Here is a 26,615-nt window from a genome sequence, read left to right on the forward strand (position 1 = left end):
TTAGGGTTCTGGGACACAGGCCCCAAGAACCCTTTCTATCGCCCTGGGTTCCCTACTTCTGCTGCCAGCACTGACTCAGTGGTTGTGGGGAGGATCGTGGTGCTGGCTGGGATGACTCTCTCTTGCTCAGATCACTGGCAGTTAGGGTGCAAGCATCCTGGACAGCTGAGTGATGAAACCTATCACACCAGCAGGAGAATGGGACTGTGAATTCTGTCTGCCACCACCAAGCTTCCTTCCTGTCTCAGGGGCTAAAAGTCTGGCAGGAGGAAGCACCAGCAGCAACTCACTGGGCAGCCTTCCTAGGAAGATGCACCCCCTCCTGCTCCTCATGGCCTTTATCAACCCCCCAGGACGAGGGGAGGTGAGTGACTGTCCCCAACCTCAGAGACACAACCCCTCTCGTAGACCATGCGCGAGCCTGCCTAGGCACTTCCTACCTCAGGATCGCGGGGCAAGTTATTTGAATTTATAGTTCCTCAGGTTCCTCACCATAAGATAGGAATCATTTCATGCCTACCTCATAGACCTCCTATAAGAGTTAAATTAGTTAGTGTACATAAAACTCTTGCAATAGCCTCTGGCATCATTCTGCCACCCAAGTGTCAGAGCTTAGGAGATAAGGAGACAGCAATAACAGTCCCATCAGCTCACATCTAGAATCTTAAGACCAGTCCCATGCTGGTCATGAGCTGACCGTGAGCTGGACTCAGCAAGATCTGGGAAGGTCGCTGAAAAAGAAAGTACCTGAAACATCAGGAAGAGGCCTCTCAAGCAGGCTTCCATCCAAAAGCAGACATCTCTCCTCAGCAGCGGAGGCAGAAGCTGGCCATGCCTGGAGTAAAGGTTCTTCTCCTCCTTTGGGGGAGGTGGAAGGAGTTGAGGTCTGGGATGGGGAGTCAGCAGTGTTCCCTGAAGAACCCTGGACTGCTCTCCCAAATTGTGAAGCAGACCCCTGCAATCCCAAACTCCTCTTTACTCTGCATCATCTCTCCTGCCTCCCATCTTCTAGCATTTCTGGAGCACCAAGCTGGTACCCACATCATGGGTTCCGAGAACACAGACATAAGTACTGAATGTTTCCTTCCAGGGGAGATAATCAGTTACTAAGAGGCCAGGCCCCATTCCCATCCCTACATGGCATATCTTCTGACCCAGACTCCAGTGGATCCAGGCACTTGCGGGGGGGATCCTGGTACGAGAAGACATTGTGCTGATAGAAGCTGGCTGCTGTGGAAGGTGAAGAACTAAGGAGCTTCCTAGGCGGCCAATAACACAGGCCCAGAAGAGTTCAAGAGAGGGACCATCTGAAAGCAGGCCTCTATCAATGAAGGGGTGACAAAGGGACCAGGTAGGTCTTGGGGACATGGAACAGGCCAGTGTAAATGAGGAGAAAAGAAGGACATGACCAAAAAGAGCGACAAGGGAAACGGAAGGGATGCACTGGGGCCCAAAATATGATTTCAAGCTATCTCTCAATTTATTTTAGGCAAAGTAAAACTCACAGTCCCTATGTCCCCCACCATCCCCACCTCGGGGCTTTGAAGAAACAGAGGGCACAGACAGCTCAGCCCCAGAGCCCTCCCATCCCCTCAATTCCCACAGCTTTAGCCTCACCATCCTGGGCTGTCCTCCTGCCCTGCAGAGCTGGTGGACCAAGTTCCTGAGGCTCATACCTACATCTAGACCACCTTTCCTTTGCAGCCCTATAAATGTCATCCTGGGGATGACAACATCGGGAGGCTGGACAGCACCCAGCAGCGCATATCTGTGCTCAGAGCCATCCGCCAACCTGAATATGATCAGCAGAACAACCTGAATGACACCCACCTACCTGACCCTCTGGTTCCCCAGCCCAGCTGGCTTTCTCACATCATGCGGGCTCCACCCTATTTTGGGACCGTGGAGGAGGAAGCAGCAGTGTCCAGGTAGTGGTGGGAGCAGAGGATGAGTTCTTCCCAAGAGTCCCTGAGGGTCTGCACTCTTCCTGCCAGCTGGAAAATAGAGCCAGACTGAACCGAGTGGTGAGGCCAGTGCTCTGCCTCAGACCCAGAACAGACCGAGTCCTGGGGCCAAGCGCACTGTGGCGGGGTGGGCCTGGTTGGCCTGTATGATAGAACAGACATACTCCAGGATGTGTGGCTGAGAATGCTGAGGGATCAGGCATGCAACAATCGCTTCAATTCCTAAATCTTCCAAACACAGATTTGTGTGGGGAACCCGAGGAAAAGGATATATACCTTCCTGCTAAGGCCCCAAGCATCTGCCAACATGGCCCAAAGCAGACAGGCCTGGGCGGTACTGACCAGTCCAAACAGACTACATCCCCACAGCCTCAGCCTGGGCCCCAGACCTGAGCGATGTGGGGCTTTTTCCCATCAATCTTGTCTCTGGGGGAGGTGAGGAGTACTAGACACAAATGTACACGTGTGCAGCCTTGTCCTGAGGAAGGGGAAGGTACCTTGACTTGGGTTGAGCTAGAGACAGTAACCACTGTCAGAAGGGAGGCCAGCAATGGAAAGATCCAGAAGCTTGATTTCTGAGCTCCAACAACCTCCCATCTCACCCACACCCCACATTGAAGGAGCCCACCTGTCCCTATCTTCTCTGAGGGCTGAGCCTTAGGGCAGCAGGAATGGGGAGGCCTGACTTCATGTCCATTCCTCTCATCACCCACAGGGGGACACCGGAGGCCCCCTTGTGTCACCATGAGGCCCAGGGCATCATCTCCTGTGGAAATAGGATGGGGACTCCTCCAGCAGTCTTCACCAGGGTTTCCAGCTTCTTGTCCTGGGTAAGGAGAACATTGAGATGCTTCTAAGAGTGGGGTCAGAATGAGACACCCCCCGTGCCCTGTGACTCACTCTTTTTCTCTGTGGCAGAGGCCAGCTCCAGGAGGCTTTCCAGAGCCTTAATAAACGTCCACATCTAGAGCAGAAATATCCAACTTCTCTCTTCTCTTTTGTTCAGTCAGCATCATTCAGTACACAACAAATGTACGCCAGGACTGAGTCTGAGCAAATCCAGGAAAATGAGGTCTCTTCCTCAGGACAAATGAATCCCCTCCAAAGTCTTGGAGATCAGAATGAACTCCTTCCCTCCTCCAAGCCATCCAATCCCTCCTCTCCATTCCTAGCATGGTCTTGGTAAGGGATGGAAGGACATCTCTCTCCCCAGGGAAAGGCTGTCTACTCTCCAGCCTATCAGAGACCCCCCCCCCAAGTAGATATTAAAGTACAATCCACTTTCCGTATCCCCCATGGATTCAACCAATGGGGATCGACAAGCCAGCGATGGTAGCATCCTACTGACTTTTTTGGTCATTATTCCCTAAACAATAACTACAGTATTAACGACTATAGCATTTGCATTGTATTAAGTGTTATAAGTAATCTAGGGATAATTTAAAACATAGAGAAGGGAGGATGCGCAAAGGTTATATGCAAATACTTTGTCATTTTATACAAGGCATTGAACATCTGCAGATTTTGAGATCCACGTGCATCCTGGAACCCATCCCCCTTGGATATTGAGGGACGACTGTATGCTCTAAAACTGTGTGCCATGGTGTGTGTGGGACAGGCAGAACAAAGGACAGAACTGAAATTCCATACGAGGCCTAATTTAATGGTAAAACTGGCATCTCACACCGCTGGGAAACAATAAACTTTAATGGACGGAGTTAGAACAACTAGGTAGTTATTTGGGCAAAAGAGAAAATTGGATCCACTCCTCACACCAGCATCTAGAATAACCCTCAAATGGATCAGACATCTAAATGTAAAAAATTAAACCATACAAGCACTAAAAGAAAAAAACAAGATTTGCTTGCTTAAAGATAGCTAATAAACACCCATGTTCACAGCAGCACTATTCACAGCGGCCAAGAGATGGAGCAACCCATGCGTCCATCACACCCAGAGTCCTTCTCCTAAACCCTTCACCACGCCAATCCCCACAGTACTGTGGACCAGTGTTCTCATTTTCAATGTGAGGAGGATCCGCTTCTTGTTTTGAACAGTGAAGTTATACAAAACTGCACACAAAATATTGACTAAAATAACGTGACTTTTGCCCTAAAGATTAGCCCATATTCGAAGAAAAGATTACAGAAGCCACTTAATTTAAAATCATGGTATAAATACCTTCTGAAGGTAACTGAACAGAATGAGCAGACAGATTTTTCTACCTCCATCAAAATGTAAATTACTCTTGAAGTTTATAAAGAAAATGATCAATAATAATGTACACCTGAAATTACACAATATTATAAACCACTACGACCTCATAAAAATAATTGGGGGAAAAAAGTTAATTACTCTTTGCAGTGTGGCATTTATCATCTGAACTTTTGCACTTTCCATGAACTTAAATGGAATAATCACTGAGAACACATTTTATCAAATCCAAGCGACTATACACAGAAACGCTCTGGCAAATGTGACCATTATTATATGGGTCATTCTATCAGAAAGTCATTAGCCTAATATTCAGTGTAAGACATTTATCAATAAAGTTTTAATCAAGAATACATCTTTGACAATACTCAGTCAATCTCTATATGTGCTACCATCTACCCACAGGAATTCTCCTTTATTTGCAAACTTGGAAGGATGACAGTCTCGCTATTAAATGTTTGCATTCACAAATGGAAAGAATACTTGATGGTGGGGAGGGAGGAGGAGAGAGCAGTGGAAGAGTCCCCCATTCAGCCCCTCCTCTCTATAACATCTACTTAGAGCCCAGAGCACAGCCCAATCTCAGGACTCAGTCCCCAGGAAACACCCAGGGCAGACATGTCTCACCTCCATGTCTTTCTCTGCCTGTCAGCACTTCCCAGGCAGCTCTCTGCCTCCAGCTGCCCTGCTGAAAAGATTTCCACCCCTCACGGTGCTCACCTCCAGGAGACAATTCCTTCCTGACCATCCTGGCAGCCAGGCCCACTGCCTCCCACAGCTCTGCACTCTTCTCTATTAAGGAAACCTCAGCAGTAGAGTTCTAGCAAGAAAGTGTTTGGGGACTGGACACCTGGACGAGTAGTTAAATTCTCGCACCCCACTTCCATGGCCCTCGGTTCACCAGTGGGGATCCTGGGTGCATACCTACACACCACTTGGCAAGCCATGTTGTGGTGGCATTCCACCTAGAGGAACTCGAAGGATCTACAACTAGGATATACAACTATGTACTGAGACATTGGGGATGAAGGGAAAAGAGGAAGATTGGAAACATATGTTAGCTGAGGGCCAATTTTCCTCATCAAAAAGCATTAAAAGAAAGTTTTTGCACACTGCACTCTAGCAAAAAACGACACAATTGCTCCCACTTTCTCTCTCCAGGTTGGGACTCTGTGCATTAAAGGCCCTACTGACTTGACTGGGAACTCATAAAATCATGACTAGCTTATGCTCAGTAACGTCACCGGAAACTAAGGTAGACTTCCAGTCTGCAGACCTGGGTCTTCTGCTCCAGGGCAGAGCATCAGAGTCAGGAGAAACTAGACGCTGGCCATTCATCATAATTAGAGCAGAATCTCAGAGGTGAGCGGTGGTGACCTTGATAACAGTGTCTGAGTTTGTCTGGGAAAATGTGGGTGCCCCGGAGGAAGCAGTCTGAACCCTGAGTGGGAGAACAGAAGGTAGCACAGGCCAGTCCCAATAACTCATAGGAACGTTTCTATTACAGAAATGTGAAAGAACTATCAGAACTACATGAAGTCTGCTAAATAAATTATGAATGATCAAGATTTTAGGTGGCATGAACCCTACAACAATTAAGAACTCCATACACTGATATCCTACCACAATTTATTTTCAGGTTTTCATGGAATTTTCAAAACGATAATGTTCCAAGGCTACATTATGATCTACTGCATTGATGTGGAGCAAATTACTAAACCATTTCAGAAATTTTACAGTGTTGATTTTGAACGTGCTATTCAAACTGGAGAGTGAAGGCCTTTGCTGGCATGATAGTCGTCACTGAGACCCCAAATTCCCAGGGCAAGGAGAGACCAGAATGACTAAGGAAAGCCAAGATGAATTGTACCCATTTCATCTTTTCTACCACAATCTGATGTCACCCATCATACCCTCAACATCACAGAGGAGGAAACCTCCCAGCAGCAAATCCCTGTGCAGAGAGCCATCCACATCCTGATGGAGACAAAAGACAGGCACTGGATAGAACCACACGAGCCTCATGCCTGTCTTCTGGTTCAGGAATTGATGGGGCCCCACACTCTCCCTCTCCTCCAGCCTGACTCATCTGCTGGGTCCCAGGCCACTCAACGGACTGGTACACCTTCTGCAGGACGGGCTCAGTAAACAGCTCTTCTCTGGCTTTAGGTCCCAAGACGAACAAGAGATGATTTGCTGTCTCTTGCCTCTTCCGGCCATCTGAAACACAAGGTCAAATGACTTCTGCCTGGAGGTTCTTCATCTTGCACGACAGCCAGGACTACGTGATACAGGGGAAGATGTGCAGGGAGGCAGGCTGGGGATATCTGGAAGTTGGTAGCTCTCAGATACACTCCAGGGATTGGAAATGGAGGTACAGCAGGATCACAGACCAGCATTACTACAGCAGCTCGACCCGTTGTGTGTGGGGAATCCAAAGGAGAAGGCTGTTCAAGAGTAAGGTGACAGATGTGTGCCCAGCAGCGACCCAGAGGAAGAATGCCCTGGGGGCATCTAGGAAAGAATATACCTACAGTCTATAGAACCAGATTACAGGGGTCCACAGGGTCCCCCATCCAGTCTACGGACCTTGTTCCTGATGCTCCAGAAGGACACTGGAGAGCTGGGGTAGAGCTGGAGATAGCAGTCAGGACTGAGAGGGATGCCCTGGATGCTGATATACACTCTCCCCTTAATCACACACACACATTCACACACACTAGGGCCCTGACCTTCTGACATAGGCAAGTCTGGGATCCAAAGAGAATCTCCCTCTGAAGGGAATGTCCCTGAAAGGCCCAGGTGATTGGTGTGAGGAAGCCCACATAAACAGGGGCAGTGAGCTGGGCTAAGGGACACCTGAGGGACTGGGAGACCACTCGTCCCATCACGACCACCTTCCTTAGGAAATCACCACACGTTCTTGGTCCAGGTTCCCACACCTGCTTGTTGCATACCCTTTGGGTGACAAGGGGGCTCCTCCTTGTGGTGACAAAATTCCTGGAAGAGTGGACACTCAGCTGGGCTCTGTGCTGGGTCCTGGAGGACAAGGTGGCAGCATCTACCCCAGCTTTAGGGGCCATGCACTGCTCAGTCACTCAGCAGCAACAGGTCACTTCAGCCTATCCCTTTTGGTCACATCTGGCAGTTCGGCTCTGCTCCTGCCATCCATCAATACATACATGGTTAGTGAGGATCAGTCAACTGCCAGGCCTGGTGCAGTGCCCTGGAAATACAATAGTGAGAATCACAAATGCCTAACAATCAGGCATGAGAGTGGCCTTGGTCTGCATTTCATGGATCTCTGTGCTCTGTTCTCAGAGTCCTCAGTGACCCAGATCTAAGTGAAACCCAACAAGAATGGAAGAGCATCCAGTTCCAATAAACACCACAACTTCCATTGTTTATTACAGTGCACTCTGCTTGTATCATTTCACATCATCTTGGAAATACAGATGATAGTAGCTAAGGGAATCGTGTACATCATCATGCCCCATGGTTTCAAGTCCTGGAGCACCCTAGGAGACAAGAGGGAAGGAATCAAGCACCCCACTCCACCAACTTAAAGTAGAATTGTTCATGTGTTTTAAATATTTGGCATTAGTGAAATTTTTCCATGTGAGAAAAATATCTCAATATTAAAAAAGGAAAGTATGGCCACACAGTGATGTAGATTGTCTTGCTCCTTTGAGATAAAAAGTGTGGAATGAGAGGTGACCAACACAGCTATTCAGCAAGAACTCCAAAGGAACAGGGTGCCTGATGTCTCCACTACCAGGCCTGGGCTCCTCCATAGGGGCATTTTGCTCCTTACACTCTCTTTTCTCCAAAACCTCTGGCCATGCGGCCATCCGGGCTGCTCTGACACCTACGGGAGAGGATGCGCCACATGGGACCATGTGATCCATTTCATCTCCTGCCTGTAAACACTAATCAGCCCCACTGGGGCTTCCAGACATCTGTATTTCTCAATTAACTGGTAGAATCTAAGTTATCTGAGTATCTTCTGGAATCCCTCTATTAGTGTGAGTCACCAAGTTACTCAACCACCCAGTTCTGGAACCTCAAGGAGAAAATCTCACCCAGGCCCACCTTACAGTCCTTAATTTGGGACAGCTATCGTACATACCATCTTTTCAGCCCAACTGTGCTCTCTTACAGCTAAACACCTCCAGTTTCTCATCATTCTCCTAAGATACTTGGAAGCCCATTCAACTCCCAGGATCCTGTCTTGTGAAAATTCTCCTCAGAGGCCAAAGTTGGAAGATCCAATGGCCAGATTCTCTTGGTTTCTCTCCACTGTGCTGAGCTCCTCCCAGGGAAAGAAGGAAACTGGCCAGTTTGGAGAAAACTCTATCTTCCACCTTAGAGAGCTGCTCCACTAAGGCTTAGGCCTAGGAATGTGTTTTTAAAAGGGAAATGGCCAGTATTTCCAGTGCAGCCACCATTCCTCTCCCAACACTGAGTGATAGGAAAAGGGAAGAAAACAACAACCAGGTTGGGGCAGTCTCCTATAACTGGGATTGTTTCTTCTTTCCATGAAAATTAAAGCAGAAGCTCTCAACCAGGGACAGAGAATGATGAGGTGCAGAAAGTTGGCCTAAATGACAGTCTTCAATGGGGCCCCGTGACCCAAGCACACTAGGACAGGAATGGTGGGGACAGGGGGAATTCATAACAAAGTCTGATTTCATCACTTTATAGCTCTACTTGCCTGTTCTAAATACCTTGCAACTGGAAATTGTGACCCCTTGAAAACACCATGATATTTGGAGCAACATTGGCTTTATCAGGGTGACCTAGGAACACACACTGAACTCAAGCACATTTGCTGTCAACTCTCCTCTAAGGGCTCCCCTTTTGGCCTCTTCTTACCTTCTTACTACTCTCTTTAACATGCCATCTCCACTTCCTGCCCAATATCCAGCCTGCACTCACACACCCAGGATTTTGCCATTGTCTGAAACTACCAAGAAGTTGATGGATGACTGGGTTCTTGGCTAACGTGTTTCAGGTGAGACAAGAGTTGGGCCCTTTTGAATGAATATGAAAAAAGGGCTCAGGCCCTCAAACAGTAAAGACTAAAAGGGAAAGGATTGCATCAAGTGATGATATTATAGGAAAAATGCATGCAGGTGTTAACCACACATGAAAGGCAATGTGGGGTGATATTCAGGCTCTTTGTTCACCCAGAATTAAACCAAGGTAGGGAATATCATGTCTGACTCAGGCCAGTGTGCCCCAAACCCCTATCCATTCCATCTGAGTACCCAGTATTTCCTCCTGGTGAATGTGATCATGCTAACTCAGCAACTATCTAAGAATGTGATTTTTACAACAACTTTACTACTTGCAGACAGCTCCTGCCAGGCTACCTCTGTGACCCATCCTTGTCTCAGTCCTACCCAGGAATTTACTGAACACCAGCTCTATTTGACAACAATTCACTGAAAGCACAAAAATGAAAACTTCTCCAAAGGGCAATGGTGGGCTTCTCCCTTTCATGGCCCACTCATTGTAACCAGGACTCTGATAAAGTATTAGAATGGTACACAATGAGAGAAAGCTGAAAATGGGGGATATAACTTTCCATTCTAGAAAGCTAAGAGTGGTTATCTATCCCAGGAATTTTTGTCTGTATCAAGAATAGAAGAGCTGGCTAATAGTTTCCTAGGTATCACCTTCACCTTGTCCCTCTACTGCTGAGCCACTCAGCAATACCAGGCCAGATACACAGAACCTAACTGAGCCAACAGAGTGTTGCCTCACCACTGCTCCAATGGCCCTGGTGGAGGCTGGCTCCCACCCACACCCCTCCTGCCTATTTCCCCATCTCACTCTGATTTCCCATCCTTCGTCCTCTGCCCTTATTATTCTGAGAGCTCAACGACTTAGAAGGATAAATCCAGGCAGGAGTTCAGAATCCTTGTGGGGATCTCCCACACACATGCAAGCCAGAGCAAATTTATGTATTTTCACTCATGCATCAAATATTTATGGGTATTTCATATGCGTCCAACTCAAGATGGAAGAGAAAAATACCAGAGTATCCTACCCGATCAGCTCAAAATTTCCAGGTCTTAGAGACCATCCTCATCCTGGAAGGGAGCAGGACACAGGGAAGTGAGATAGTCATGGAAAAAGAAGCAACCAGCATAGGCAAGAGAAAGTGTTTTCCAGATCTTCTGGACAGTCTACCCTAAAGACAGAACCTTTCCCCATAAGATGTATCTGAAGCATGCTTGCTACAGACCCAAGCTGAGTTTCTCATCAAAACAGGGAGAAACTGAGAACTAAGGAAGGAGCCTGGCCATGGCACAGGGATGCCATGCTGCCCACAGAAGCCAGAAGGCCCATCTCAGTATGTAGTGGTCCTGACAAAGGGCTCCCTTCCCCACCATCTCCACCTCCACAGACTATCCCAGGCTCTCAACAACCTGTCTTCTGGCCACCATACCTGTCCTCTGGTTTCCAGAACTCTCCTCAGAGACCCAGGCCAGGACCCCCTAGACTCAGCCTCAAGTTAAGCTTTCTCACACCTCAAGCCAAGCTAAACTCTCAGGTAGTGAAGGAGACCAGACAAGTGGAAGAAGATCCCATCCTCCACCCTACTGAGCAGCTCCACTGAGGATCAGAATAGGGATGTGCTTTCTGGAGGCAATGACACTTATATTCCTACTTCTCAGGACAGTGAGTTGTGTAGAAAGGGCAGGGGAGCAGAGCCCGGGTGGAGGCAGTCTCTCTTCACTGGGGCTGTTCTTTCCTTGCAAGCAAGAACAGAATCCCTCACTAGGCTTCAAGCTCCTCTCAGTTGTCCCTGATGACATCAATACCCCATTCAGATGAAGAAATTTGCTTATCTCTCTCTTTATCTTCCAAGATACCCAAAAGTGTGGAAAGCCAGACTTCTCTGTCCCACCTGAACACATTCAGAAGTTAGGAGGAACCTCGCCTTCATCCTAGTAGTTGAGGGCAGAAGGATGAATTCAGGCAGGCTTTTTGCCATCGCTTGCCACCTCCCCAGCTCTTTCTCTGTCTTTCACTTCTCTTCAAATCTCTGCTTGCCTAGAGTTGGCCTACTGCCTAATAAGGTCTAATTGATAAACAAGGTGTAAGGTTTAAAATGAGACCATGCTCAAGGTTCTTGCATTTACATTAGAATATCTTAGAAATTTATGGAGACACAAAGGAGAGTGATGATTCCCTGGGACTAGAAGGAGAGAGCAATGGTAAGTTCCTGTTTATTGAGTTTAGAGTTTCAATTTTGGAAAAGGAAAAAGCTCTGGAGATGGATAGTCGTGATGGTTGCACAAAAATGTGAATGTACTTAATGCCACTGAACTGTACACTTAAAAATGGTTAATAGGGGCTGGCCCAGTGGTGTAGAGGTTAAGGTCACACACTCTGCTTCAGTGGCCCAGGGTTCACAGATTCCAATCCTGGGCATGGACATACACACCTCTCATTAAGTCACGCAATGGCAGCATCCCACAAACAAAATAGATGAAGATTGGCACAGACGTTAGCTCAGGGCCAACCTTCCTCACCAAAAAAAAAAAGGGGGGGTTATAGCTAAATTTTATTATATGTATTTTGCCACAATTGACAAAGTAGTAGTAAAAACAAATCTCTTATAATACAAAAATACAAAAGGAATAAAGCTCTAATGGTAGGAAATACTTTTTGTAGAAAGTGGGCAGCAATCTCCTCTGCACCTGTATGGCATCCTTGGAGCTACATTTTCCTTTGAGCACTCAGGTTTCTAGGTCAAGCAGAAGAGGCATCATGTCTGGTCGATGTCACAGACTCAGAAGCATCTCCATCCTAACATTTCTCCCCTGCTAACATGGTATACAAGTAGCAGCTGTGGGAAGAATGAGCCAGAGGGGCTGTCTGAAGAGAGAGCTGGACTGTAAATGAGACCATGAGATCTAGGGTAGAAGGGAAGGAGGAATGGGGGAAATCTTGCCCATTCTTCTGTGATACTTTATCCTACTTGCAGTTTACTGAGCTTCTTCTGGGTTTACATTAATGATTTAGGTTTGTTTTGGGTTTGTTTCGACCAAAATTGAGAAATTGTCAGCCATTAGTTCTCCAAATATTTTTTCTTCTCCTTTCTCTCTCTCCTCTTCCTCTGGGACTCCCATTAGACATATATTGCATGCAGTGTTCCAGACATCTCAGACACTCAGTTCACTTCCCCTCTTTCTGTTCTCTTTCTGCTCACTGAAAAGTTCTAAAGCAATTACAAATTTAGTAATGAGAGCCTCAGGAGAGCAGCCAAGCTTCTCTCCAGACACGATGGCTTAGCACAGGCACAGGTGCCTTCTGCCCTTGGTCAGAGCAGCAGAGTCATGATCAGCTAGGTGTGGGTCCAATGAGACAGGGGGCAAAGAGAGAGAAGGAGATCAGAAAGAGGGAACTGCCTGCCGATATAATCTGGATCCAGGGGGAACCCTGGGAGAACAGGTGTCTGAGTTGTTTGTGGGGTAGACATGTAGCCTGAGATAATGTCCCAATAGCTCAGAGGAGAGTTATCTATCAGAAAAACGTGATAGCACAGCCAAAAGTACAGGAAACCAGCTACGGAAATTGTAAGAACTCTCACGGGTCTCTGTGACAAGATGCACTCAAATGATAAACAACTGCTTTGGGGCAAAATTACATTCTACCATCTATAATTTTCTATGCTTCCAAAACTTCATAAATATTATTTAATGGGTACATAATAACCCAAGGTATGAACACACATTTAATTAATAAATCATTAAAACATTGCTAAACATATTGTGGTTTCCGAATTGAGGGTGAAGAGGAGGCCTAAGTCATCAAAGGAAGGAGAACAGTGATATCCCCTAAAAGAAACAGCCACGTCTGGGACACAGAATGAAAATGAGATGTTTGACATGTTCCACCTTCTGGGAAATGACTGATCCAACAGATGCAAAAGCAGCATAAGCATTATGCTCAGTTTGAGATAATTCTTTCAAAGTCTTCACATATATTTATTAAATTATATAAGAACAAAGAAAAATAATTTAAATTGTCAGGGTGAATGCTTGTATTCAAAGCAGCATCATAACTTGAAACTTCTCCTGTCCAAAAGCTGACAGCCCTCAAGCACCTGTGTGCAGAGAACTCTGGGAGCAACCATGCCAGATTCCTCACCAGGGACAGGGAGCCTCGGGGGTATGACCTTTGCCTGCATCATGGTCTTCACTGGGGCACCAGGTTACCTGCACCAGGGGGGAGAGGAGTGACCAAGGAAACTCAGAATGAGTGGCAAAGCTTTGGTTCTCCTGTTTCAGTCTACATCTGCATGTCCCCAACTACTTCACTCTGGGGTCTTTGAAACATCAAGAAGTTGAGAACAACATTAGCTTTATCAGGGCAACCTGGGATCACAGAGTGAACTCAAGTGCATTTCTCTGTCAAACCCCTCCTCACAGACTCTCCTATTCTGTCATTACCTTCTCTTCCTAGTACTCTCATCAATGCCCCATCTGCACTTCATCCCCAATCTCTGCTCCTCACCCCCAGCCCCAACAGGTTGCAAGTGCCTTAAACTACCACGAAGTGAATAGATGACTAGGCTCATGGCTAGTGTGTTTTAGGAGAGACTAGTGCTTGGTGTTTTGGTATCTATACAAAAAAAGAACCTTGAGCTATCAAAAGAATGAAGCTCTACAAAGAGTAGGATTGCATAGATGCATGCTATTTTAGGAAGTAGACAGTTACCTAACCACAAATTCAAGGCATGGTGGGGTCATATTCATGATCTTGGAGGGTCTCACTTAGGGGAAGAGGACACCTTTTCTGGCTAATCCCAAATGCCCCACAAATCTCCATTCAGAGAATTCAGGATTTTCTCCTGGAGAATGTGGTCTCCTAAGAATGTGGCTCTTGCAAAACCTTCACCACACAGCCCTTTTCTGTGAGGGGAAGAGGGATGTGACGAAAGCTCTAATCTTGAGAATCAATAGAACTGGGAGGAAATTGGTGGTCACTGAACCGGCCCCTTCTTCCTTCACCTCTAGGATTGAAAAGCCTGGAAGGAGAAGGCACACACCACTTCAGACCTGATCAGCCTTTCAGAGAAGATGCTGCTGCTTCTGTTCTTGTTGGTCAATCTCCTACCCTCCAGGCCTGAAGGAGGTAAATGCCTCTGGAGATCCTCAGAAGCCTGGCTTATTCCAACACCAACACTTCCACAGTGTCCCAGTGAGGCTGTCATTATGATCCTCCCTTCCTTCAGTCCATTCCCAAAATTTGCTGATCCCATGATCTATCACCAGATATGCAATGCAGAGAAATTGTGGAAAATAAAATTAGCCCAGAGAGACCTGGTGAGTCTTGTCCCTTCTATGGGTCATACTCCTGTCACCTGGAAAGTGACAATATTAGAATAGCACATGATTCTGGTGTGGGGAAAGCTGAAAATGGGGGATATAATGCCCCATTCTACAAAGCTAAGAGTGGTTATCTAACCCAGGAGCTATCCTCTGGATCAAGACTAGAAGAGCTAGCTCATACTCATTTACGTGGGTGTCACACTCACCTTGTTCTGATTCTGCTGAGACACTCAGCTCTACCAGAGCAGATACTCAGAAACTAACTGAGCCATCAGAGTGTTGTCTCAGCACAGAGCCCACAGCCCTAGTGGAGACTGGCTTCTACCCAGGCCCCCTCCTGCACATTTCCCCATCTCACTCTGACTTCCCAACCTTTGTACTCTGCCCTCTTAGACCTGAGAGCTCAATGCCTTAGAAAGATAAATCTGTGCCGGGGTTCAGATTGAATAAGGACTGCTCCTCCCTGGCTGCTGACCAGAGCAAACTGAGGAATGTTCATTCATGTATCCAGCAAGCATTTCTGGGGTATGTACTACGTGCCTGACCAAGGATTAGGGGGAAAGAAGGCATAGTATTCAGCTCCGTGAGCTCAAAATGTTCAGGTCTCAGATTAGGCTCATTCTGGAAGTAAGGACACAGGAGTCTGAGAAGCTAGAGACAAAGAAGCAACCAGGGTAGGTCAGAGAAAGTAATTTCCAGGGCTTCTAGGACAGTCCCCTTAACATGTATATGAAGTGTGTTTGCTCCAGAACAAGGGCTGAGCGCCTCATCTCTGCAGGAGGAAACTGAGAACAAAGCCAGGAAACAAGTCCTGCTGCAAGCACGCCAGCTGCCCTCTGAAGCCCACAGTCCCATCTCATTGTGTTGGGTCCCTGAGGACAATACAACCACCCCAGCCTCTGAACATCCCATGGGTTTAGGCCACCAGGCAGTGACTAGCCACTGTTTGCCATGAACACAGAGATCCAGCAATTTTCTCTTTCAGGGAAGATCAGATGGGGCAGAGAGGCCAGACCACACTCCCGGCCCACATGGTGTCTGTACTTTCCTACAATGACATAGGTGGTGGGAGCAAAGGCGGAGGGTTCCTGGTACAAGACAACTTCGTGCTGGGAGCAGTTCACTGTAATGGAAGGTGAGGAGCCCAAGTGAGTCCTTGTCTTCCTGGAAACCCCAGCTACTGTCCCAGGGCCTGTAACTCAAGAAGGTCCCTGAGCACAGAGAGCCAATGACTAATCAGAGGAGCAATCTGATCTGCTCAGGCCAGGACACAGTGAGTGTGGGATTCACGGTTGGAACGTGTGGACAGAGGCCTGGGTGACATACAGGCTGCTGAAGAACCAGGCTGGGTCACTGCTACGCAGCAGAGCATAGTGACACTGTTCACTTTTCCCTTCCTCCCTGTCTGACTCAGCTGTAGGTGTGCCTTTGGCTGGAACTTCAATCTATCTCTCACAGACTGAGCCGTATCTCCTGTGACTCACCCAATCCACCTTTTCTTTACAGAAAAATAAGTGTCATCCTGGGTGCTCACAATATCAGAAAAATGGAAAACAGCCAGCAGGTCATTCCTGTGCTCAAAGCCTTCCCTCACAACGATAATTCAAAGGTCAACGACATCATGCTACTGAAGGTACCAGCTTGCTGAATTTCAGGTGCACTCACACAGGTTACAAGGGAGCAGACAGTTCATTCAGGGTCTCAGTCCCCTCCTCTCCTCCCACCTGTCTGCTGTACTGGGTCAATGTAATAGAAGGGGGCTCGGGAGACTCTGGTGGACTGGGGTACAAGCAACCTCATCCCTGGCTCTGAGCCCAACTGGAGGGAGGGACCTGAACTGCCGTCTCTCACCTTTCTGACCAGCTGCAAAACAAGGCTCAACTCAATTGGGCTGTGAAGACCATCACTCTGCTGCAGAGCCGGGACTGGCTGAGGCCGGGGCAGGTGTGCAGTGTGGCAGGCTATGGGAAACAGGCAAGTGGCAAAAAGGCAAACACACTCCAGGAGGTGGATCTAGAAGTACAGAATGAGCAGAAGTGCAAGGACCTCTTCAAAAACTACAACTCCATCCAGCTGTGCGTGAGGAACCCTAACAACAAAAAGGCCACTGCAAGCGTAAGAAGACAAGTGTCTTCCCAACCTTGCCCCAGGGACACAGTGATGCTGGGGTGACAAGGCCAGGCCTTCTCCCACCCTAAACCAATGGTTGACCTGGGTCCACTCATGGGTGGAAGCATGCTGTTCCTAACATGTGGGGCCCAGGCATCTTTCTCCAGCCAATCTCTTGGCCTTTGTCCATGGGAAAACAAGAGGAGGGCCTGGGACTGGGTTGAGCTGGAGAGAGAACACAGCCAGGACACAGGCTCAAGGTGCAGACAGATCACAGAGCATCCACCAATCTCCCTAACACTCAGAGCCAAGGTGAATGGTGACCACTCAGCCGCTACCCGTCCAAACAGCTGGGCCCTGAGATGGGGGCAGGAGAGCACCCGGGAGGATATGAAGCCGAGAAGGGGGCAGCCAGAGGATCAACTGAGACTTCTCCCTTCTCTGTCCACAGGGGGACTCCAGGGGCCGCCTCATGTGTAACAACATGGCCCAGGGCATTGTCTCCTTTGGAAAAAGCAATGGGAAACCTCCACATACCTTCACCAGGATCTCGAGCTTTTTGCCCTGGATAAAAAGCACAATACTTCAGGCAGCAGGGACCAGACTCAGGTGCCCCCAGGATTGATCCATCCATCTTCTGTGGGACAGAGGCCAGAATTGCACTGTGCAGAGGCGGGTGGAGTAGAGGCTGCCAGGGACTTAATAAATTTTCATCTCTAGAGTGGAAACCATTGATTCCTCCTTTTATCACTAAAATTGACCCTAGCGTATAGCTTATTGAGGAAATTTTGCTTCTATTTTTCAACAATCTCTACATCTTGTATAGAACAATGAATTCAGAAAAGTAATCTCATTTTTAAAACACCCAGCTTAGAGAAGGTTAGACTGGAAAGAAGAAGTGGTTTGCTGAATGTTTGCCCTTGATGCGTGCTTTGACTACGGGAAAATGTATATTGGGTAGAAGGGTAATACATATTCATCATAGAAAGATAGTTAAAGGTAGAATGTATCAATAAGAAAATTAAAATTACTGAGAATTCCACCACCCAGCAAGCATCATCATTAATGCTTAAGCATTCTGCCTTTCCCTCTTTTTCTATGTCTTCATAAGATGCTGTTGCTTTAACAGAATTGGGATTTGGCTATTTAGAACTCATAATGACTTCCTTTTCCATTACTCCTTCATCTGTCAGCACACTGGTGAGAGTGTTGGGATAATCTGTTTGCAAATGCTTATAATTGTTAGGACCAGGGACATCAGAGCCGTGGTTCACTGGACCCTGGACAGAGAATACCTGGTGGGTAGTAATTATTTGGATGATTGACATCCACTTCCCCACCGCCTGGCAATAGTAACCAGCATTTCTCGAGGAGGAGCCCCTTCCCAAAAAGACAGGCACTAAGATTTGGGTGGAACAGTCCCCACCTCAGGTCCAGGTGTGCTAAATGATCCAAGTATAACCAATCAGGCCACTAAATTCTGATGAACCCAATGATGCTTTGTTTTGGCCCAATGAATATCAAGTCAGGACTTTGTTCAAAATGGTGGGATAAAGGAAGCTCTCTTTCTTGCAGAATATTTACACCTAAAGACATGTTTCCAAATATTCCAAAAATACAAGGCTGGAATGGTGGTCAGACGGGAAGCGGGGTTACCATTGGGGCAGTTTGGGTGTGTCCGGCTCTACATGCTCCTAAGGCAGGTCCAGTCTCTATCTCACACCAGCAAGAAGACCCCCACCACAGCCCTTACCAGCCTGTACTCTAACCACCGATTCTCAGTCTATTCTGGCTGACCATCAGCTTCTGAGGGCAGGAGCCATGTTGCTCACCTCCCTTGACCTAGCTTGCTAAGTAATTATTCATGACTTCATCCATCCATCCTTGGAAAAGAACAGAGCTGAGAAATGGAGACATTCTTGATTCAGTCACTGAGGGACTTCTGGGGTCCAGCTTCTCTGCTGGCTGCAGCACAGGTTTTGCTTTCTTGTTCTTTCTTGCTTTCACCTTGTGACTCAGCACTGAGAGTGCAAGTGTGGCTGCTGACGGAGCTACTGTCATCTACCGCAAGCCAGATAACTTTGACAAACCACCTTGCAGATGATGCAAGGAAACCAGAAGCACAGGTCTAGGAGGTCTGTGGGGTCCTGGGCCACACCACTGCCTTCCCCTCGGGGACCGTGTGTCTGGAAGGAAGAAACACCAGCACCTCTGACCTGAGCAGAGCTTCAGGGAAGATGCAGCGGCTCCTGCTCTGCTTGGCCTTTCTTCTGCACCCCAAGCCTGGGACAGGTGAGTAACCATCCCCATTCCAGAGGCTCCAGCCCATCTCACAAAACCCTCTGTATTCCTGACACTTCTGCCCAGCACAGTCAGGGATTTTCCTCAATTTGAGCCCAAGAACTTTCTAGACCCCAGCTCCCATCCTAAACCTAGATTAATAAGTCCAATTCTACATAGACACTCAACATGGATGGCTGGAAAGAAGGGTGTTCACTAAAAGATTAGTGTGTGAGCCTCTCTCTTATCAGCTGGGAAGGGGGCTGTTCATAGAAAGGCAGAGAATGTGAAGCTACAAAGACAAGTAATTAAAATCTCTCACTCCAACTCAGGAAAGGGCAGATCAGACAAAATGGCTGCAGTAGTGAGAGTTGTCTCTGGATCCAGCTTAACAACCAGTAACATTTCTTGGTGTCCTCACTAACTCACCTCTGCCCAGGAGAGGAGCCCAGGGTGCAGTTGATCTCAGAAGGGACTGGATGACAGCACACAGGGCTCCCCTGTTGCCTTGGCTCTGCCAGACACCCTGTGACACCCATTTTCAGCCCCACCTCCCCCTGCCTTCCCAGGCCCTCGGTTGCTCCACACAGTGCCCTGCCCCCATCCTGGTGACCTTGAATCCCATCAGCAATATCCTCACCAAAAGTCAGCGTAAAGCTAAGTGAAGGCTCCAGTCCACATGCAAGGGCTGAGTCTAAAGGTTGCCCATTATAAAACAACAATCTTCTTCCCCAAAAATTGATCCTTTCTGGGCCCAAGAAATTTCTTAACATCTCTAAGCCGACCACCATCACCAACCCCCCAAGAATTTGACAGAGAGAGGAGCAGGGCAGTCGAAGGGGAGCAACTCCATGGACCCAGGAGGCCAGAGGGCCAGGCCGTGGGCACTGAGTTTCCTGCTTCCAGGGCCTCTCTCTCCAGCAAGAATAGCTTCTCCCACAGCCAGGACCATCTGCAGATTCGGAGGCTCAGATGCTCTTACGATGGCCCCCAGCCTCACTCTGGTCCCATTCCCTGCCCTGTCCTGGGCCCAGCACTGAGCTCAGTCAACCTTCCTCCCTGGCTGACCGTCCCACTCCAGCACTTGTTGTCCATGTGACTGCCCTGGCCACCAGCTCCTTTCCCTTCCAGGCCACCCTGTCTTGAGCCAGTCTCTCTCTCACCTCCCTAACAGACTTCCAAAAGCCCCATGTGAATTCTCCTCTATTGCATGTTTCTGTCATACCTGATCTGCCAGCCCACCTGATGCCTATCAGAGGGGCCAGTACCCACTTCCCACCTGAGCAGAGACAGTTTGGTTCCTCCAGCCAGCCCAGCATCCCCCAGGGCCTCAGCCACCATGGCCTGTGGAGTCACTCAGCAGCCTCAGTCCCTTTCAGCCTGGCCTGATGCCCCCTGCTGGCAACCTGGGTTATGGCAGCTTTGTAACCTGAGGGCTCCAGTGTTGCTGGGCTGGAAAGTACCACCTGGCCATCCATCAATACATCAAGTGTTGGTCTCTCTATTTGTGCCAGGCACATAACAGGCTCTATCCCTGATACTGGGGAACTTATAGTGAGGAGAAATTTCCTCTAAACTCCCCTGATTCCTCCCCTTCCCCCAGGCAGGTCAGTTTGGCAGATGTATCTGTATTTGGAATCCTCATGATTGTCTTGAAAATAATTAAATTCTCTTATTTTATCTGTATTGCACATTACAGTTTCACATGGGTGACCTTGTTCAATTCCACAAGGGCCATGTGACATTGGAAAAGACTCAGAGACTCACAGGTCCTGAGGTCCCCAGTCTGCGCTCAGTGGAGTCAATGTCTGGAGGGGAGGGAGGGAGGGAGGAGGCACCTGGGCAGCCTTATCTTTATTTATTTACATGTAGAAGGCATGGGTCCCAGTCCACAAACTCACAAAATGCCATGTTTCAAGGACAAGACTGTTCACTGTGACCCATACGACCTTATTTAGTGTCTCGATCCTTCAAACAGCACCACCAGTGAGTTGGACGTGACAGAACACAACAAATTCATGAGAGCTGGACAAATATTGAATCAATTAGGACCAATATCAAAAAGAGAAGGAACTTCACTAAAAAGAATAACAAATCAATCACATGGATATAAAAAGCAAAGCCCAGCACATTGAAAAATAACAAAAAGCAAATAAAAGCTTTTTTTTTGGAGAGGCAGATTAGGCCTGAGCTAACATCTGTCGCCAATCTTCCCCTTTTTGCTAAGGAAGATTGGCCTTGAGCTAACATCTGTGTCCATCTTCCTCTATTTTGTATGTGGGATGCCACCACAGCATGGCTTCACAAGCAGTGCATAGGTCTGTGCCCAGGATCCCAACCTACGAACCCCAGGCTGCCGAAGCAGAGCACACAAACTTAACCACTACACCACTGGGACACTGCAAAAGCTTATTTTTCAGTCAAGATTGTCCCCATGTCCATCTGCCAAGCCTCCCCTGGGGCTCACAGCACTGGTAGAGGCACAGGGGAGGGAAGAGCTGAATGCACGTGTGGAGATAAATAAGCAAAGAGTAGAAGGTACAGGAGCCAGGGGACAACTTCGGGTCACAGCAGTGAAAAAGGACACTCTTAGAAGAAGCCGTCACACTAAAGAAATAGAGACCCCAGAAAGTCAGCCATGAGGAGCTCCACGGAGCCGCAGGGTGTAAGCCAGAGCCAGCGAGAGAGTAGCCAGGGATATCTGCTACCAGGGACATGGGTGTGTGGTCTTGAAGGACAGTGCCTGGTGGGTCAGTTCCCCCTCACATCTGACAGGAGCATTTGACGTAGAATGACACACGTTAGGAAGGAAAACGATTACCTAATAATGCCTGTAGCATCAGGAAGACTGGGATGCTCTTGATGGTATCTGTTTCCTTAAAGTGGTTTCAAAGTCAGTTTACATCTATTTCTCTCTCTTCATCTAGTGATTTTTCTTCTGGGACTTATTCCTATGTGAGGGCTAAAGTATGTGTGTGTATGTATGTGCGCATGTGTGGGTTATTCATGAAGATGTTCATCACACTATTATTTAATAATGGACTCCATATTGGAATCAGTATTAATGTCCAAAATAGGAAAATGGTAAAATATGGCGCATGTGCATTATGGATTCTTGAGCTCTTAACATCTGCATTATCCATGGATCTAAGAAACTAGGGTGAGAACATTAATAGGCATGTTATTAAAAAAACTAATAAACATTTGGAAAAAAAGTAAAATCTCACTAATTAATCAATGCTAATGGAAATATTAATAATTTTAGTTTTATATAATCAGGAAATATTTACAAAACTAATGATGCTTACATTCAGTATGGTCACTGAGAAAATGGCATTTTCACACCTTGTACATAAAGGCTTTAAACGAAAAAAAGGAGTCTTTCACCTAGCCATCAACCACACTGAGAAAAGTGGACAAGGTTATTCTTTACAGATTTGTTACACAAGTCAAGCCATAGAAACAATGCCAAGGTTCAGCACTAACTTGGATATCAGCTTTTAAAAAGTTACACAGGACTATGCACTATGGAAACCTTAAATTTTTGAGATAAAATTACATTTTGCCAGATGGAAGAATGTTCACCAGGTATATTTAAGTCAAAAGCACTTAGAGAGCAGTATATACTACAATCAAATTTTTGCTTATACACATATTTTCCTTTTAGGCTTTTTTTTCTTCCTACATATCCATTTTCCTAATTTTTCTACAACTTTTATGTATTACTTATACAACTTAAAAGCCTATTTATTAAATATAAGTGACATCTAAAACAATACTCAATAATAGATTTTTAATAAAATCAGGGAAATGTTTATGCTGAATAATGTAAACTATAGGATTCAAAACTAAATATATTGTGATCAAACTTATATAAAAATATACACAGAAAAATCGTAGCTGGAAATACATCTGTTAACAGTGGTCAGTTGGGTGCTGAGATTAAGGCTGACAGTTTTCTTCTTTCTATTTTTTAATTTATTCAATATTTTAAATTGTATATTTACTAAAATAATTTCATTTTAAAAAGTATTCCAATCCAGAAAAAGGTAGGCTTAAGTAAGTTGGTCCGTGTGTTAGTTAAGATAACCCTAACTATTCTAACTGATAGACTGTAGCATTTCAGTCACTAACACAACAGAAGTCTATTTCTTGCTCACACAAAGCCCAAAATGAGTTTCCTGGTGAGTAGTGCCCCTTCTACTCTCAAGTGGCCCAGTCTGGACAATAATTATATGGTCAACCCATGATTAAGGGACCAGGATCAGTCCTCTGAAGATGACATCCATGTTCCCCGGTTCACCAGCATAAAACTCTAGAAGGGGAGGAGTCTACGTGGTCAGGCCCAGGAGTGTGTGGAGCCAGGTCTGGAAGGTGCCCACAGCATTTCCACTCACCTCCCATTTGCTGCAACAGTCACACAGCCAAGACCTCGAGACCTCAAGTGAGACTACAAATGTGGTTCACCTGTGTCCCCTGGAAGAAAAGGAAATTGTTTCACTAAACTGCCAGCTCATCTCGACCACGATGCTTAATAGTGTTTGCTGTTTATAGGGATCATGCGCCCTAAATCTCTTTCTGCCTATAAAACTAATATATTTCCATTATAGAGAAAAGTTGGATAATAGCAAGGTGAAAATAAGAGTCACATACAATGGTTGTTCTGGTTTCATGTCTTTCACTTTAACAGAATTAGTATCAAATATGTATACACCATTCTACATTCTATTTATTCCAGGTAATATCAGATGACACAAATTGCTCCATGCCACTAAGCAGTCTTCTAAAAATGATGTTTTTTAACAGCTGGACAGCATTTCATCCCATGAATATATCACAATGTCTATTACCACCCTCCCATCTTGAATATTTGGACTGTCTGAGCATTTGTGGAAGATGGTCTTAGGGAATATGTCCAATTCCACCTCTTCCTATATTTACCCAGAGCCCCAGGGTCAGCAGCTCAGTCTCAGAAGTAAGCTCTTCTGGCAAGAACCACTGAGGGTCTTGCACCTTTTTTCAAATCTTTCTCTGCCACATGCAGGGTCTGGGGCCCTCTTTCCCACTAAATACTCTGATGAGAGGACTGTATGCAGATTCCACTGAATGCCCTTTTCACCTGCTCTTTCCTACAAGGACAACAGCACAGGCCAATTCTTGGCAAGACAGTCTCGCTCCCATCAGACACATGGTGGGAAGACAATGGCACGGGCACAGCCTTCTCCCACTAACACTCCATGAAACATCACAAGCTCATCAGTAGAAACTTCCCAAGGAGCTTCCAAAACGTCCTTCTGAGAATGACATTAAGGCAGCCCTGAGGATGTATGGAATGGCTCAGTAGCACACTGCTCTCCTACAAAGCCAAGAGCAATGAGATCGGTTTCTCACTACAGCAGCATCAGAGGGAGAGAGAGGAAGTGACCCAGCATCAGCCTGCCCAGAAGATTTGCATTGTTGGCAGCCTAGGGGGCCCAGGGAGGATGTGGGAAGCACAGGACTTTAATGTCCCAACATCCTAGAGGAGAAAAAGTTGTAACTGACAGAAATATAATAAAACAGTCTAAAGTACGTGTAACAGCTATGGATGCTGTGAAACAAATCACAATCTTATTTAAATATTACAAATTTTTTATTAAAACAGAAAATAAAAACATTAAAGACATACATGTCCTTATCTATTCTCATACATTCCACTCTCCATCCAAATGTTCTCTCAAATCCCCACCCTCTGGAAAACGGACTTTTTAAAAATTTTATTGCAAAATATACACACATGAAAAGTGAACAAATCATAAATGTACAGTTTAAAGAATAATTACAAAGCAAGCACTAAAAGATATGTCAAGAAATAGAGCATGGTCCACATTCCAGAAATCCCCCATATGTCTCTCCCTGGTCAAAATGCCCTCTCTGCCCTCTAACCCCAGTGTTAACCACCATCATGACTTTGTGAGAACCACTTCCTTGCTTTTCATCACACCTTTAACACCTATGTATGCATTTCTATCCAATATAGCTACTTTTTGCCTAGTCGTGGGCTTTATATAAAGAGAATCATACTGAATGTAGTTTTCTTGGGTTCTTTCTCACAACATCATGTTTGTAGGATTCATTTGTGTAGCTGCACATGGCAATAGTTTGTTCATTTTCATTGCCATGCAATATTTCATTATATGAATGTACCACAATTTGGTTATTCGTGCTGCTGTTCGTCGACCTTTCGACTCTTTTCCTCTTTGAATAATGCCGCTATGCCCTTCTCAGACATGCATCTGGTAGAAGTGTGCACCTGTTTCTCTAGGGTGTATATCTAGGAGTGAGGAAAGAACCGACCTGCTGACTGTAACTGGTATCTCACTGTGATTTACATTGGTGGTTCTCTGCTACCTACCGAGAGCAACACCTCTTCACGTGTTATTGGCCACTTGCAGTTCCCTTTTTTTTTTTTATCAAGATTATGATAGTTTACAACCTTGTGAAATTTCAGTTGTACATTATTGTTAGTCATGTCATGGGTACACCACTTCACCCTTTGTGCCCTCCCCCACCCTCCTCTTTCCCCTGGTAACCACCGATCTTTTGAGATGAGGTGTTCAAGTCTTTTGCCCATTCTACTGAGCTGATTATCTTTTTCATACTGATTTATAGAAGCTCTTTATATGATTAGAATATAAGTCCTTTGTTAGTTATGTGTGTTACGCATCTTTGCCCCCTCTACAAATTGTCTTTTGTTTCTCTCAATTTTAATGTATCAAATTCATCAATCCTTTTCTTTATGATTAGTGCTTTTATGCAGAGCATTTGAGACCTTTACCTATCATGAAGATATTGTTATATATATTTTCAAATATTTAGTCACACTTGGATGCAAAACCACCAAAAATGGATTTTTGAATATGGTGTGAGTTAAAGGCCAAGTTTTATATTTTTCCATGTAGAAAATATGTGTCCCTATAGGACACCATAAAGACACCTTTTGTCCTAGCACCATTTTTTGGAGAGAAAAAAGAAAACAGTCTTTTCCCTATTGCTCTGCCACGCAAACTCCATCATAAATCAGGTGTCCATAAATGTGTGTGTCAGTGTCCAAACGTGTGTGGGATGTCCATTTCCAGTGCATTAGTCTCTGTCTCTATGCCCTCATCAATACTCTCTTCACGTCTGTGGCTTTATTGGCTGAAGCAGGACCTCCTGTCTTATTCTTCAAGAGTGTCTTGGCTATTGTCGGCCATTTGTATATTCATGCATACATTTAGAATCTAAGTTCTATAAAATACCTCTTAGGTGCAACAAAACCATAGATCAGTTTTGGAGAATTGACATTTTTATAGTACTTAGTCTTCCAATCCACGAACATGTAATATCTCTACATTTAGGTGTTCTTAAGTATCTCTTAAAAGGTTAAGGTTCATGTTCCCTGAAGCTCCTTTAAAGCTTGTTTTTATTTCAGCATAATGGTTTTGTAATCTGTATTTTATAATTGTAGTAATATTATCCAAATAATTAAAGTTTTTTCCTCTGTTCTTACTGTCTATTGTTTCTTAGTCATGGTGTCTTATTTCTTTTTTTGTTTGTTTGTGTTGTTTTGTTTTGTTTTTGGTGAGGAAGATTGTCCGCGAGCTAACATCTCTGCCAATCTTACCCTATTTTGTATGTGGAATGCCACTACAGCATGGCTTGACAAGCAGTGTGT

The 26,615-nt window shown here is 46.0% G+C and overlaps 1 protein-coding gene across 1 annotated transcript; it reads left to right on the forward strand.

Moving 5' to 3' along the window:
* Positions 1 to 310: 310 nt before the first annotated feature.
* Positions 311 to 17,264, forward strand: LOC124234994 (granzyme-like protein 2). The gene is given in 9 exon segments (XM_046652691.1): positions 311 to 364; positions 1,705 to 1,928; positions 2,680 to 2,794; positions 11,338 to 11,407; positions 15,516 to 15,557; positions 15,560 to 15,665; positions 16,037 to 16,163; positions 16,394 to 16,645; positions 17,091 to 17,264. Coding segments are annotated over 9 exon segments (1,164 nt in total).
* The last annotated feature ends 9,351 nt before the right edge of the window (positions 17,265 to 26,615 follow it).

The sequence above is a fragment of the Equus quagga genome, chromosome 2, assembly GCF_021613505.1.
Source record: "Equus quagga isolate Etosha38 chromosome 2, UCLA_HA_Equagga_1.0, whole genome shotgun sequence".
NCBI classification, from domain to species: Eukaryota; Metazoa; Chordata; class Mammalia; order Perissodactyla; family Equidae; genus Equus; species Equus quagga.